Source organism: Mixophyes fleayi, chromosome 8, assembly GCF_038048845.1.
Source record: "Mixophyes fleayi isolate aMixFle1 chromosome 8, aMixFle1.hap1, whole genome shotgun sequence".
Taxonomy (NCBI): Eukaryota; Metazoa; Chordata; class Amphibia; order Anura; family Limnodynastidae; genus Mixophyes; species Mixophyes fleayi.
In genome coordinates this window covers 54,283,606-54,300,519 of record NC_134409.1, presented here as the reverse complement: position 1 = coordinate 54,300,519, position 16,914 = coordinate 54,283,606, and the positions used below count along the sequence as shown (strand labels likewise).

General features: G+C 36.6%; 1 protein-coding gene across 1 annotated transcript in view; it reads left to right on the top strand.

Annotated features, from left to right (window-relative positions):
- Nucleotides 1-16,914, top strand: part of VAV3 (vav guanine nucleotide exchange factor 3) — a 191,007-nt gene that overhangs the window by 43,123 nt on the left and 130,970 nt on the right. Inside the window, exon 2 of the mRNA XM_075182568.1 lies at nucleotides 15,606-15,722. Within this exon, the coding sequence (XP_075038669.1) occupies nucleotides 15,606-15,722 (117 nt within the window). The remainder of the gene's footprint in view (nucleotides 1-15,605; nucleotides 15,723-16,914) is intronic.

Sequence of the window (16,914 nt, the reverse complement as noted above, 5' to 3'; positions counted from 1 at the left end):
AGCTAACTAGCACCGGTGGCCATCACTATGATCATCAGCATGTATTTGCACCAGCACTTAGGTACCTGCAATTTTTATGGTTACTCCATGCGGTTCTGCATCTCTTTGCAGTTATGCGACCATGCCCTTACTGTTCTTGGCCTATAATAGACAGCCCCTTCCTCCCCCCGCCTCTCCAGTTGCAAGCATGGGCAAGTGTCAAATGCTAGCATATCTGCACATGCATGCGGCATGCAAAGTACAAATTTGCATATTTTATGCTAAGCAAATGGGTGTACATCCAACTAAGCATCATTTCCTGAATCTCTACTAAATTCCTAGGGTATCTTTTGTCAATACAATTCTTAATCATGTTTTTTGCTTTAAAGAATTTTCCTTCTCCCTTTCTGACATGCACACAATGGTCGTGCAGACTGGTAGACTGGCAAAACTTCCCAAAGGATGACGTAGGTATACACTTATCTATGTATAAGGATAGTAATAAGTGGAAAACAAATGAACCCTGCAGTTAGTAAATAACATTCATAGCTGATAATGGATGATAGAGCATGCACCATGGCCCCTACTCACACTAATGCTGGGTACGCACTATACAGAATTTCTCCCTATGCAATATCCTTAATGATTTTACCAATGACTGAGAAAGAAAAAAGTCCCAATCAGCATGCTGATTCATGTGTACATACTAAACACGTTTTACAAGATTTACCTTCAGATCTGTGCTCTTCATCTGTCATAACCATCGGCTGAAAAGATTGTGATTCTGTACATTCTATGGAGATCTATGGACACTGCCGGTCATGAGTGCACTAAACACTGCAGAATTGGAACGACAATGTTCCATCGTTGGACGAGATTTGTAGTTCAGGTTTAAAAATCAAATCAAGCGATACAATGTGCTCTGGAACAATAATCGTTCATCGTTGGAGCGTACACACTAATGCAATATTGGGCTGAATGGTCGTTTATCGTGCGATTGTCCCGATAATCGGCTGAAAAACCTGTAGTGTGTACTCATCCTAACACATTAAGCGTAAATAAACAAACAATTTTCTACACAATGACTTATTCTCACACATGCTACAGAATGTTTATAAATAATTTCAAAATATACGTTACATAGAGAACAAGTACATTTTTTCGTTTTATATATAAGATGAAGTTTAGCTATTTACCTCGGGAACAACTATAAAATGTAATTCACTTTACAAAATGCTTTTATAGCTTTTTACATTATTAACAATTGTTTCTCCAATGTAATATAATATGCTATCCAAAGATACTAGTTACTAGTTTCACACATGTGGGTTTTGCCATTTGGTTTCTGTCTTTTGTAGCCTCTTAATGCAGACACATAATGTACACAACACCTATCTATCTCTTTATGATATTAAACACATCATTCTACATCCTGTTTCTTTTCTTTCATCTGTTTAATATCATTTTTATTCTTTGCAGGCATTTTATATAAACCACTACATTCCTGAACTGGGGGATGTCACGCATTGGTTTTCATTTTCTCTAAATTCAGCCTATCCTGTTCCTTGTAGACCAGTTGCGTCATGAACGGACCTGACATTGTTTATTAACTGTATCCAAAGAACTAGCAAATCATGAACTGACTATACATTAGGTTAACCATTGAAGAACTCTTAAAGTGCAGCTAATGCATATATATATATATATATATATATATATATATATATATATAAATATATATATATATATATATATATATATATATATATATATATATATATATATATATATATATATATATTAGGGTGATTCCATCTCCAATGGCCAATTTTTTTTTATTTTTTTTTTCATACTGCTCCAACCCATCATTCGGTTCCACTTGGTATACTGACATTGCATCATAAATATTTTTTTATTCAGTGCATATTTTCAACTTCCACAAGATGGTCCAAGTTTTATGTTATTTTCCACAATATCAGACATAGTGACTTTGCCAATAAACAATTTATGTTAGAAATATGCATGATAAATATTTCTATTAATGCTGTATAATTGCAGGAACAAATAGAAGTGGACATTAATAACCTAATGCACTGCAGTCATGTTAATGAGTAATATAATATGGGAGATATTCATTGTTATTATCGTGTTTCCCCAAAAACGGGTTAATAAAGCTGCTCTCAGTTCCAAAACTTCAGGGTGGAACCGCAAAAACTATGACTAAGGCAATGGTGGAGACCATAGATGAGTGGGGATTGCGGGACAACATCCAAGGGCTATGTTTTGATACCACAGCATCTAACACTGGAGTGAAATGAAGTATGTGTGCTGCTGGAGTCTGAGATTGGCCGACCACTACTAAATTTGGCTTGTCAACATCACATCTCTGAAATATTGCTGGAAAACGTCTTCAGTATCCATGATGTTTCTAAATCTCCAAACATGGAGCTTTTCGTCCACTTCTGAGACTTTTGGCCTAGAATCAATCAAGCTTCATTCAGCACAGCAATTAAAGATGAAAAGACATCAGCTGTGGTTGCTCCCAGGAAAGATGACATCATTAAGTTTGCAGTTGCTCATTTGGAGAAATTCCAACCGAGAGATGATTACTGTGAGCTATTGGAATTCACCATAATTTTCTTGGGAGGCATTCCTCCACGTGGAGTACATTTCATGTTTCTTGGAGCTATCCATCAGGCTCACTGGATGGCTCGGGCCACATCATGGCTGTTCTGCAACCAGTACAATCCACAGCAGCCAGGATTCAGACAGTCACGGAAGACTCATGGGATATCGTACTGTGACAAAGTTTGGCATCATCTGCAGGAAATTTGTCTGTTCATTACTGCCATTTATGTGAGATACTGGTTCCGGAGCTCATCACCAACTGCAGCTCCAAGGAATGACCTTGCCTTGTTACATGCACTGTCTGTGTATCCAAACAAAGAAGTTGCAACGGTAGCCAAAAAGGCATTTAACAACCATCAATGGTATCTTTCAGAAATACTGGTCGGTTTCAGTTTCTTTGATGATGAAGTGTCAACAGAAAAAAAAACAACTTATGGCTGTTGCTATCAAACACTCAGATGGATCTGACAATCCTCTAAAACGTATTCCACCAGTTCAGCCAGCAACAATGGGTTTACATAACTTCATCACAAGATCAACGCTGAGTTTGTTCAAAATTCTCGTAATAGCAAAATCTTGAATCAAACCAAAACAGTCAGAAGACTGCAGACTCAGTGAAGGTAGTAAATGATCTTGCTGAGAGAGGTATGGCACTGATCTAAGAATTCAATGCTTCGCTAACACGAAACGAGGAACAGAAGCAGTTCCTTTTGCAGGTCATGGAGGAGCATCGCAGTAAGTTCTGCACGCCAAGAAAAACTGTTGCCATCAAGAGATCAATATCAAAGTGACTAACGCAAACTTGGTGATTGTTTCAAATATTTGATGAAAAAAACATTAATATTTAATATGTTATGAAACAAATTACCTTCTGCATTATCGCAATGTAATCGTCATATTATAAACTGTGGTTGAGTTGTGCAAGTTCTAAATATAATGTGATTTCAAAATAAAAATTACTGTCATGTTTTTTGACATAATGGCACATTTCGGTGGGTTGGTGGTTGTCATTTTCAAACAAAGATTTTTTGTAATCACCCTAATATATATATATATATATATATATATATATATATATACATATATATATATATATCCGACATCAACAGCGCTGTGAACCAGTAATACCAGTAATAGAGCTGCTATTCTGTGTGTACATAAAAAATGCAGAATTCTCAGTTACACATATTTACAAATGTATGGTAAGCCATCTGCCCCGTCAAGGTGCTTCTGCTAAAAGGGTGGTCCTAACTTTACACAATGAAAGTCCTTGTATATTGGGTCATACATTCATGTATTTTTAAATTGAGAGCTAAAGTACAGAGAGGTACCCCAGGAGCCTCCAAATGGTAATAGAGGACCAGCACTCCCTACTGATAACAAACATGCCTCACAAACAACAAAACAACAATACAGAAATGGCAGTTGCTCAATCAATTTATAGGTATAAATCACCCAGCAACACCGCTATGAACCAGTTAAAGAGCTGCTATTCTACTTGTACATAAAAACATGACTGCATGACCCAATATATAAAGACTCTCAATGTTTAGAGTTAGGGCCCAACTATCAGCAGAAGCGCCTTGGCTTACCATATATTTGTAAATGTGTGTAACTGACAATTCTGCATTTTTATGTAAAAGTAGAATAGCAGACCCTCTACTGGTACACAGTTGCTGGGGGATTTCTCTCTGTTTTATCTCCTTTCTGGATAACGCCGCCCTTTCAAGCTCCTGCTGTGAACCTATAAATTGATTAAGCAACCTCCATTTCTGTATTTTTATATATATATATATATATATATATATATATATATATATATCAGGGGCGCACGCGAGAGAGCTGCTGCGCATGATGCTTCTTTGACAGCTTCTTTGTGTGGGGCACTTCGTTAGCGGAGGGGAGGGGTTTCTGGAGACCCAGAAACCCCCCTGCGTGCGCCAATGTATATATATATATATATATATATATATATATATATATATATATATATATACGCCATTATTGCTGAGTTGCCCCAGTGACAGTTTATTATAAGTGCTGGTGAAAGAATGATAGAAAATCTTCATTTTGTAAGGGTGTTGATAAATATACCACTTGGACAGCCCTGTTAGCAAGAATCTACTAAATAAATAAAGCAATAAAATATAGGATAGAAATCTTATTTGAAAAATAAGTGCTTTAAGTTTATCATGCCCATTTTATGTAAGTCCACGGTGGTCTTAGTCTTTAATGTACTTTGGTATGCAGTGCTGCACCTGTCTAACAGTAGTATACATTTTCAGGGGTCACCTTTTCTCTATATATCGGTCCTAGTCAAAATCAGTTAATATCAGCACAGTCAATACGTTTTTAAATACATATTTCTTTAATTATTGTCAAAAAAGTAATTGTTTTACCTGCTGTGTGAAGATACTTTTACCAAAAATCGTAAGAATGTTTTTCATCTTTCTTTTAAATGGTAGTTTTGCACAATTGAAAATAGATGATAATACCCCTTAATATCCAGTCATTGAGCCACAGATGACAATTTCCTTCCTGTGTAAAACATAATTTCTTTGATAGATATTGCTATTGAATTTTCTTGTTTATAACAATGGGTAATGGGCCTAGATTTCTGTCCAGTCTGTAGGAGATTTCCTGGTTTGCTGTCTAATTAAGCTGTATGTGGAATGACCAGAATCAGCTAATTCCTCCTCCTAATCTAGTAATAACTGATATAATAAACTGGCAAATGACATTGACTTCCACCAATAATATGTATGCTACGGGCACTTTGCTGAAAGCACAGCCTTTAAAGTGAAGAGGGAAGTGTGTAGGCCAATGACAAAACTCCTATGGGGATTTAAATAAATCATTGTTTATTTTTATGACTTTGTCCGTGTCAGATAAAGCTCTATCTTTTGACTTTTCAAATATAATACATGTAATCAATAGGAAGGCTCTTTGCTAATAAAATAGAGTGACAGAATAGATAATAGGATAACATATGGATTCTTAGTTGTAGATCTAGGAAGCTTGGTGTTCTATACACAACACATACCATATATTTGCTCTCTAACAGCAGGGCCCTCAATGGTAAACATAGCAAATGAATGATGTAGAGAAGTGTTTGCTTATGAAAATGTAGATATTCTTAATGATCAAGGAATACAATATATTATAGAATAATATAGTTTGTACAATAATAATATTACCTTGATGCCCGACAATACTGTGTTTTATTACAGGTTTTAGTGTTGTGTGGTGTTTGTAAATACCACAATGGGCTGGGTAATCCACTTGAAGTGTAAATTAACTATATACACACTCTACTAATCCAAATTGGACTTTGGTAGTTGAGGATTGTGCTGACAGCACAGTGACTTAGTGGTTAGCACTTCTGCCTCTCAGCACTGGGGTTATGAGTTTCATTGTTCTCCCCGTGCTTGCATGGGTTTCCTCCAGGTACTCCGGTTTTCTTCCCACACTCCAAAAAAAAACCATACTAGTGGGTTAATTGGCTGCTATCAAATTGACCCTAGTCTGTGTTTCTGTCTGCCTGTGTGTTAAGGAATGTAGACTGTATGCTCCATTGGGACAGGGACTGATGTGAATGAGTTCTCTGTACAGCACTGCGGAATTAGTGACGCTATATAAATACATGATGATGATGATATACAATGGATGTCAAATAGTGTAAAAAGATACCATAATAACTAAATGAAATTTGATCAAATGAGTGCGTCAGCTGTGTTTTAATATTACTTGTATCTACAAAAAGCACAAAAGCGTATGTTTTTATAATAAACCATTGCATACCACTCAAAGAGTTAAATTTTTTTGCATTAAAACACAGATTTTTTTATGCAAAAATGGTATGTGGCCTCTCAATATGAGGGAATGGTCTGGTGAAAGTTAGGAAACATGTCTTAAAATGTCCCAATTTTCAATATAAGAATGTTGCATGTATGTCTTAAGCATGCCTATTCAAAGACTGGTAGAGATAATGACGCCTGCTAATATTTTAGATAACTAAAGAGTCATTAGTTAATCACATGTATATGTTTATGTAGAGCTAATGACTTTCTAATGCCCTGAATGAGAGAAAACACTGGCGCCCACCCGCTCCCATCTATTCCACTGCATGTATGGTCAGCCTTTTACAAGGTTAGAGCGCCCTCATGTCCCTTCCTATACTCCGTCCATTCTCCCCGTTAAGAGAAATCCAGGACTTGAATTGGTCGCATCTGCGCCCTCGGCACGCCCTTACTGTACATTGCCTATGATCATCCGTCCCTTCTCTCCTCTATTTCGCACTTCAAGTCGTAGGCAGTCGTGTCATTTGCGTTTAGACATGAATTGCATGCAATTGCGTTCATTGGCGTAAGAGCTATTTCACACAAGATATGGCATTGTGTACTTCTGCATTGTATACTCTTCAGGTGGGGCTTTGTTGTATTTTGCCATATCTTTTCTGAAAGGATATAGACATTTCTATTTCATTTTACTTTTGTTAAATTTACAGCAAATGTAGTTGTGACTGGTTTGCAGTATATCCTTAGTATTGTTATAGTATTTTTAGCTTCTATATTATTGACCAGTGTGTTGGAGGATTAAACTAATCATCATAAACATTTATTTATATAGCGCCAGCAAATTCCGTAGTGCTTTACAATTGGGAACAAACATTGATAAAACAATACTGGGTAATACATACAGACAGAGAGGTAAGAGAACCCTGCTCGCAAGCTTACAATCTATAGGACAATGGGAATTAGAAACACAAGGGCATGTGCTACATCATATTGCACAATGGACCAGCTAGAACGCAAAGGTAAAAGTATTGAGTGGGCTGTGTGTGTTGCAATGTTGGTCAGAGGGTTGTTGTCTTGCGTTAGCTGTGTAGAGGATGGTAATAGGGTAATCTAGGGAAATTAATATGGGGGTTGAGGAATATCATAACCTTGTCTGAAGAGGTGGGTTTTCAGTGAACGCTTGAAGGTTTGAAGACTAGAGGGAATTTCACAAAGTGGGTGCAGCCCGGAAAAAATCCTGTAACCTAGAATGGGAGGATGTGATGAGAGTGGAGGAGAGATGTAGATCTTGTGTAGAACGGAGGTGTCGAGTGGGGAGATATTTCAAGACCAGTGAGGAAATGTATGTCGGTGCAATTTTGTTGATGGCCTTGTATGTTAGTAGAAGAATCTTATATTGAATTCGTTGAAATACAGGCAGCCAATGTAGAGACTGACAGAGTGACTCAGCAGAGGAAAAATGGTTAGTAAGGAAAATCAATCTAGCCGCTGCATGCAAAATAGATTGTAGGGGTTCAAGTCTGACTTTGGGAAGACCAGTAAGGAGGGAATTGCAATAGTCGATGCGGGAGATGATAAGTGCATGAATTAATGTTTTTGCAGTGTCTTGTGTCAGATATGTGCGTATTCTGGAAATGTTCTTTAGGTATATGTAAACTCTACAAGACATGACTATTGTTATTCTTAGCTTCCCACAGTCTCTTTTATACTCACCTTGCTACATTGTTATGCAAATTAACCTCATACTGGCTGTACTAATTTGCTTCATAGTTGTCAAATCTACACATGCAGTAACAAATTGTGAAAATGTTATTGAAATCATAGTATGGTTCCATTAATGTAAAGCTGCATGAGCATATACCACCTACGTATCATACTTAGCTTGCAATTGCTCAAAAGCAATTGATTGTGGACGATGAAAGTAATTTCTAAAACTAGTCAGAATAGTATCATAACTGCAGCAATGCAAAAGTAGAGGTGCATAAGCAGATGTGAGCATGAGGGAGTAAAGCACAGCTGTGTGATGGACAGTCATCCAGGTGAGTGAGGACACATAGCCTGGAGATCAGCAGGTGGCTGAATGGGTCATACTCTCAAGCAATTGTAATAATTCCCATAATTTTTTCAGCCATTGCACCTGTGGGCAATTGTCTTTAGGTGCATTATCAACAAACCAAGCCAATTGGAGACTTCACACATTACTAATGTAGATTGCCATAGTCAGAAGTAACTCTGATTTATTATTTTCACATTCATGCTTAATGAAAAATGAATAGAGTTGTCTATATGGAACATTTAGCCTTGAGCAAGACGTCAAGACAGACAGAGGAACACTCCATATCAGTAGTAACATTATTGATAGGACCTTACTCATTACCAACTTTTGGAAAATTAGCTTCTTGTCTGTTTCATAATGTACATTGTAAATATTACAACTGAAATGCAATATGCTGCCTTATGGAGAATCCAAACATAGACACTTCAAAGGTGATTTACTAAAGGTGTATGATTGACAGTTTGATGGATGAGCCACAAAACAGGTTAGATTTTTTTTAACTTGTCTATCCTCCACAGAGATCCTTTAGTAAATCACCCCATTAGGCCAGATGTCCTAAAAAGGACTGTCAATATGTGAATAGTAATAGCTTACAAATTAAAATCCTTTGCATTGGCAGACTATTTTCACAGTCTAGGTTCCAGACAGTATATGGAAGTCATACACTTAGGGGTATATTTACTAAACTGTGGGTTTGAAAAAGTGGAGATATTGCCTATTGCAACTAATCAGATTTAGTTTTGAGGACCATCAAAATATTTTGCTTCTTTAGTATTCATTTTTCATTACTTGTTTTAGTTAGTTGTAGCTAGATGTTGTATAACATCATAAAAACATACACTTAAGTAAGCAAACAATATAATTAAACATGTTTGTTTCAAACATTTTTCTTCTTAATGCCCCAATATCTGTATTTTCAGTCCACCGTTTTTCTAAACATCAAACAACCAAAGGGAATATACTGATATTTAATCTGTGTGAGTGTTCCCAGAGGAGCCTGAAGCTGAGCTAGCTAATGAGTCATTACTAATTAATATCCAATCGTTCCTCGGCAAAGTGCAGCAGGATCTTGTGATTGGGAAAGAGAATAATAAAATGTTGATATGGCACAGTAAGGACAGAAGTATATCACAGTAGGAGATATATTTTTATGATGGTAGAGGAAAATTAAGTTATATGATGAAGGATCTTTTCATACAATTATTCAGTACAGTTATGTAGAATAGAGGATTTAGTTGGATTTGCCAAAATAATATGTGAAATAAAATCACAACAGGCTAAATCAAATAACAGTTTCTTATGATGTAATAAAATAACATCATAATGTTTTTAAAGAGAGAGAGAGTAGTTTTACAGGTCTTTATGATTTTGGGTATGCGTTTAGTAACGTGCAGTTAATATGGAAAAAGATTTTTTTTTTAATCAAATAAATTTTCACCCTTGTCCTTTCATACAATGTTATGGAGATTAGAGAGTGGTGCACAGGTGGTAGCAGACAAATTATGGTAATCTTTATATTGACCCAGCCAGTGGGTTTGGCTTGCAATACGTGAGTCAATACTCATGCACAGTTTTATAAAACATTCTCAATCCCAAATTTTCTGAACTGCAACAATGGCTGTGAAAATAAAAGTGTTAATGTCATCTGAGCCTAACATGCTGATTTAATGATGACAACTATTTTAAACACAATATAATTGTTCTATAATCTTGCCCAGTGGTAGCGTCATGTTGAGTAAGTGTAATATTCTATGTTCACAGAAAGTCTTCTGCAGAGAACATGGCCAGGTTTGCTCCTTCTGTGTAATGTTCGTTACACACACTGAGATTTATGTTGGTTATATAGATCAAATAATGGAAAATACATTTGGCTAATTACCGCCGTCTGCATATATGTGAGATCGCCAGTTGTAGTAGTTGTGTAGCATATGCAACCAAATCTGATTACATTCAATCATTGCAATCTGGTTGGATCTGTCCAGTTTGGCCTCAGTGTGCCTGGCTGAATGGTCACAGATCGATTAGATTGTAGTGGTCCTTTGTAATCAGCATGTGTCACTTGCATTACATCTAGATGGGCTATAAGTGGCTCTGTACAGGAACTTTCTCATGTTCCAGAGCCTGCTGGTAGATGTAGATGCAATCCACAGATCAGCTAACTCATTTACCATTGATTGCAGAGCTTTCTAAGAGAACAATATACAACACAGGTATCTATTTTCTGTTGTTGTTGTTGTTTTTACTTTCTCATGGCCATGCCTATCTCTCCACTCTTAGATGTCTTGTAAGCTTTAGATGCTACAATGTTAATTTACAATGTTGTCACTAATATTATTTAATGTTTTAAAATAATGACGTCCAGGGCAGGCATTATAAAAATGACAAATGTATTTTCCTTTGAGCTGGAAATGGTTAAATATCTTGTGTGATTAGGATTAACAGGGTATATTTAATGAAAAGACAGTTCAAACCTCTGTGCATTATTAATGCAGGTCCCAAATTAGCAGAGGTCCACACAGCCTGGCTATACAAATCAATTCATCTGTCTGAGAGTGGGGGTGGTGAAGAGGGATGGAGAGAGGACGGCAGAGAGATGAGGAATAGGAAAGAGATCAATACCATAACCATTCCTACTGAACTACAGAAATCTCAGCTGACCTGCCTTTATTTAATCAAGGGCGCCTCTGATAGACAAATGATGCAAGATTGTATGGCTCTGTTGCAGCTCTGCAGTCTGCATGTTTTGAAAGTTACTTTCCCTTTAAATGGGACTTCACTTTCTATGTAGAACAATACCCCACTTAAGAGCAACACATAAATGTGTATATTTCTGTATTCCAGTTTTCAAAATGTGTACCCTAATGACATGGATGGAGGTCATGTGTTTTTAATAGGAAAGGCTCTGTAGTTCTAAGAGAACTGATTAACAGTATTCACTATCGCAAATATATTTTGTTGAGCTGGATGTTTCATGTGTTTTGGTTTCTCGTACACCGGGGTGTTAAACACACTAGTTAATAGTGTAGACACAACTTTGTCCTTGCTTTACCAGAAAGTTAAATGCATGTTCATTAAAATATCTGAAACCTTCCCTGCAGCCTAGTGTACCGTGTAGTTAATGAGCATTCTCATAGAACTCCATTGTATTTTATTGTGTTCACACTTCTGAACACTCATTGAACCAGCGTCAAAGTCAGTTTTATAGGCTTTAAGAATGTGCGATAAATGCTATATATACGAGGCTGTAGGAAGAATTCAATTAAATAATGTCTGTAGGTGAAAATGGCCGTGTTTTGTTTGTAGCATTTTGCTATAATGTTTACTACAAGTGAATGGTTTGCATTGCATATAACAGAACATGTAATAAATATGGTGTCATATAATTAAATGGCTCCACTGTAAATTGTAACAAATGTAGAGGTTAGTATAAACCTCTGTCTCTTCTTTCAAATTCAGGGCATGTTACAACTTAACAAAGCATTAAGTGTAAAAATGTAAGAAACTTCAGTATTAGAAAATAACACCCACCAAGGCTTCCCATATTGGTTACAGTTCATAGGAGAGAGATTTAGATGTGTACAGTGATCATCATTGTTTAAATCTGCCGGTCTTCCTGGCTATATTCCTCCATAAGTAAATGTATCATCTCTTCCACAGTGATGTCAATCCTCAGTTTCCCCTGTTTTCATGCTGGAAACCCTGGGTTAGGTCATTCAGTCTTTGGGTTTCATTTTCCTGTTATCTTTCTACAGATATTAAGCCAAACATGAACATGAATGACTCTGCACTGAGAACTGTTTTTTTGCATGTTTGTATTTATTAATAAGAAGGCATCCTGCCATATTGTTTATTTTGCCAAGATAAATTTCATTGATAGAAGTCTATGCAGCATTACCTCTAGTGGCAGATTATCATAGACAATTGTAGACACATAGATTGCCATTCAGTAATATTTGAACAACACATCTTTAAGACATGTGGATACATTAGTATGAGTTAGATACACCCTATTCATGAAAGTGATGTCAAACCTGCCAGTGCTGGGCATATGCCGACTGACATAACACGTATCAGTTAGATACACTGTACTAAATAGTGTGTGCCTAACCAACGCTAAAAAAAATAGAGCATGCTTAGTATTTGTAAAATTTGAGCCTAATGTTGAGTTGGAGCATAATCTATTTTGTTTGTGCTTGTGCTCAGAAATTGCATACTTATTCGTTTATATGCAGATTCGGACACATCTTACTTGGAATGGAGGGGGGAAGGGAAAGGCAGTGTAGGGCGAATACAGTAGAGGTGTGTTCACATAATTGTGGTATAATCAGAGGAGCACAGCCACAGATACGCATGTTAGGAGGTCTATGTCTTACGGGAGCTTGACCCCTGGTGCAATGACCTGAGCTGATTATGATCATCATCAGTACAGATTGTCGTACCAGTGTCGAGCACCCCCAAGAGTTACGTGGAAACCTACTTGCTATGTTTGTGCACACATTACCGGCAGTTACAGTAATAAAAAATTTGCTTTTTTTTTGCTTACATGAGGTGCGAGATAAAAGACAGAGAAAATCTTTACCAGAGCATCATGCAGTAACACACCGCATGATGCTACTACGGCACTTCCCCGGTAATTGAATCTCCCCCTTGTGCTACTAGAGACTGTAGATCAATGTGTTCAGTATATCTTGTGCATTGAGTCTATTGAGTACCACCATCTTCAGAATCGGAATAAACCAGAGAAATTGGATAAGATTACATAAGGCACTTTTAAAGCACCACTTCCTAGAATAGCGAGTCTTACAATATTTGTAATGCAAGGAGAGAAAGTAACTTTTCCAAGGTGCTGACAAGCTGTCAGTGGGATTTGTTCTGTGTTGCTACTCTTTCTGTGTCATATTTTCTTATGCTAGATTTTTTTTTTTTAATTCAATTTTATTGAGAGAATGGTACATACATGATACTTTAAACTGACCTTTACAATATAAGCCAACAACAGATCCTTAAATTTTATTTGAATGAAGTTAACAATAAAAAGGGAGGAACGAAGGAAGGAAAAGAGAGAGAGAGAGAGAGAGAGAGAGAACAAAGGGGGAGAAAAGAAGGGGAATGGGATGGGGAGCTAGCTGCAGGGGTCAATACAGTTTTGAAAATAATATATGTTAGTTTTCAGTTATTTCAAAAGATTGAAAGATTATTTTTCAAAGAAGATATGTTAGGGGTTCCGGTTCTGCTCGTCATTGCTAGTTTTTAACTATCTACTACTTGTAGTTTTTTTCGCACCTAAAATTCTTGCACAATTATGGCAAAAAGGCAAATATGTGTTTTAGTATAGATACTGATTTAGTAATGTACTCATTTCCAATGACTTTCTACTGCTCAAATTCAAAATCTGGTCCTATTCTGGTCCTATTCTGTCTCATACAGATCTACGTGTTCACTATACATTATACTGTTATACGGATCTTTCTGTTCAATATCATTACCTTTCATAAGTGCTATTATTATGATTATCACTGTGCATGCTCAGTGTCACTATACGTCACTGTATAAATGTTAAATATTTAACTTTTTGCATACAGTACACTGTACAGCATGCTGTCCAGTGTGGCTTTGTAAATCCCCAATGTTTCTGCATAGAGCAAGAGGTTCAGTATCTCAAGATCATCTGCTTAGTTTTAGTTTGTATAACTTCCTTTCAGCCTGTTAAATATCAATATATAATTTCCAGATACAATTTTATGACGTGGGAGGTGGGAAGCAGGTTCACTTATGGACAGAGTGGTCTGTTTGTGCACAAAAGCTATTATGTGACAACATGCAATTCGTTTTTTTGCCAACTGAGCTGGGTTTTCCATGCTGCACATGGGTTTTTGTGTTCATAGTCATATTATTCTTTGGAGCATTTTTAAATCATTAAAATGACCTTTCTCTAGGTGTGCAATATATTAAAATAAGCTACAATGAGCTGAAAGGTATTCTTTAAAACATCAAAACATTTTGATTTAAACACCAAATAGTCTGCACAGTAAACTAACTATAGGTAAAAGTAAGGGTACAGTTTGGTTAAGTAAACCAATGAGATATGAAGGTGCTAGTTTTTGGCCACAGGTCGCCTGGTGTGATAGTGATTGTGATGTTGCCTCTCTGTACTGGGGCCATGGGTGTTAATCCACTCTGGGCTCTATCTGGTAATACCTCCCTATGTTTATACAGGTATCACCACACAGTCTCAAAACAGACTTGTAGCTTATTTGGCTGCTGACAACAAATGGACCCTAGTGTTTTTGTCATAGACCATTTAGACTGTGAGCTCCAATGAGAAAGGGACCGATGTGAATGGTTAAAATATTTTCCGTACAGTGCTGCATAATATGGTGGCATAATATAAATAAATGATAGGAGCTGTACATTTGAAGAAAACAGGAAATGTTTAGTACATGATGTTGAGTCATATTCAAAAGCACAGCACACAAGGAGCAGTGATTGTGCGAATGCATCAGACCCTTTCATTGCTCATTATGCAGTGAAACTATTTGTGTACAAGAACAGGTGTGCCAGTTATCAGTGCATCAACACAACTTCCAGTGTCATTCATTTTCCCTACACATTCATATATTTCTATATATAGATATAGATATGCACCAGCCATTACAGGTCACTGGCCATGTAACACACACTACAGTGACAAAATCACGAAGTTGATTAGAAACTGAATAGGTGGCACAGAAGAGGCAGGAACTGTCAGAGGTGCTCAGTAACCACAGCACAATGTCCAGCAATATCACCTGCCCTCCCAGTACCATTATATTGTTTGAAATAAAATAATTAATGTTAAATGTAATATAATATATAACACACCATTTTATTTCCATGGTATTTCTTTCTGTGTTATCACTGAACATATTGCATGTACTTTAGACATTATTTTGTACCTAACGCAAAGTGCTGATGACTTGCAAATTTGCAACAGTTGTTTCATGTAGGTTTCATAAAAGATTGGTAACCTTTATTAACTGCATTCAGTAATGATGTCCTTAATCATTATTCTGCTGGATGTCCCGACCGATATGAGAGATATATATTATAATACATGTTGTAGATTTTATGCAGTTTGTTTATTGATATTTTTCCATCCTTTTTAGTTTCTGTGTCTAAAGAATATCCGGACTTTCCTTGCTGTGTGCTGCGAGTCTTTCAACATGAAGAAAAGTGACCTGTTTGAAGCATTTGACTTATTTGATGTCCGGGACTTTGCAAAGGTATTTAACATACTTTTATCATCATTTTGATTGACTAATATACCAGAGGACACAATGCATTGAACATGCTAACTGCTCCTGACGCCTAACCTACAGTTCATATTCTTGGTCATAGCAACCAATCAGACAACTTCTTTAATTTTATAAACTGTACTAGAACACTGACAGACTGACTGTCAGTATAGTTACGGTACCTGTGCAGCAATGTCTCCTAAATTCTACAATATCATAGTATACGTTATTCAGGCTCTACCTGTCGCTACCATATATTTTAAGCAGAAATCAAGGACACCACTTTGACATGATTTATAGAAGTAATTCTATACCTTATGTATGTTGACTGGTGCAGTAATATCAAGAATATATTTGTTATGGGTGATGATTTATTATATTAAGCTACATGTTCCATTAAAATTACTTTTTAATTCTCATTATTCGTGCACAGATTCTTTGTATATGATACACTTGCATTGCATTAAAATTTATTTAGATAGCATTAATGCGCAAAATTCTCTGCAACATGAGCTTACATTGAGGTCACATTGTGTGTCCCAGAGAGTGATGCTGTAGAACATTGGAATATTCATCTAACTGTGTCCTCAATGCAAATCTGCCCTGGTCCGTTGTCCAGCTCTTTCTTTCCAAAAGCAACATAGTTGCCCAGTGGTTTCATCTGACTACACAGATGAGTTTGTCGATTACACACTTCGCTGGATGTTACCCATGTTGAGGGCTTGGAAGAGTTTCTCAATATCTGCTCATGAAACTTATTACGTAAAGTCCATTTAGAACAGGATGTTTAGCCTCAACAAGTGGATTAAATAAGTCACTTGGATAGTGCATGGCAGATGAACAAATAGGATAATGATAGTCCAGAGTGTTTTAGCATATAATGACTCCATCATTTTTCTGCAGATCAGATTGTTAAATGGAAAGAATCAGACAAAAGACCAACAGTAAATCTTTCAGTTGGTGTAGTTACTCTATGTAGAAGAAGTAAAATCTGGAGATAGACTAGATGTTAATGAATTCACAAATCGGCTAGCTGTGGATGAACATAACAAAACATGTTCGTTATAGTTAGTGAAATAAAAAATTCTACTGGAGCATTCGAGATAAGAAGCTGCAGGAACCAAGTAGAAATCAAACTGCGTTGATCGGGAAAACATACTTTTGTATGCACAGAGGCATG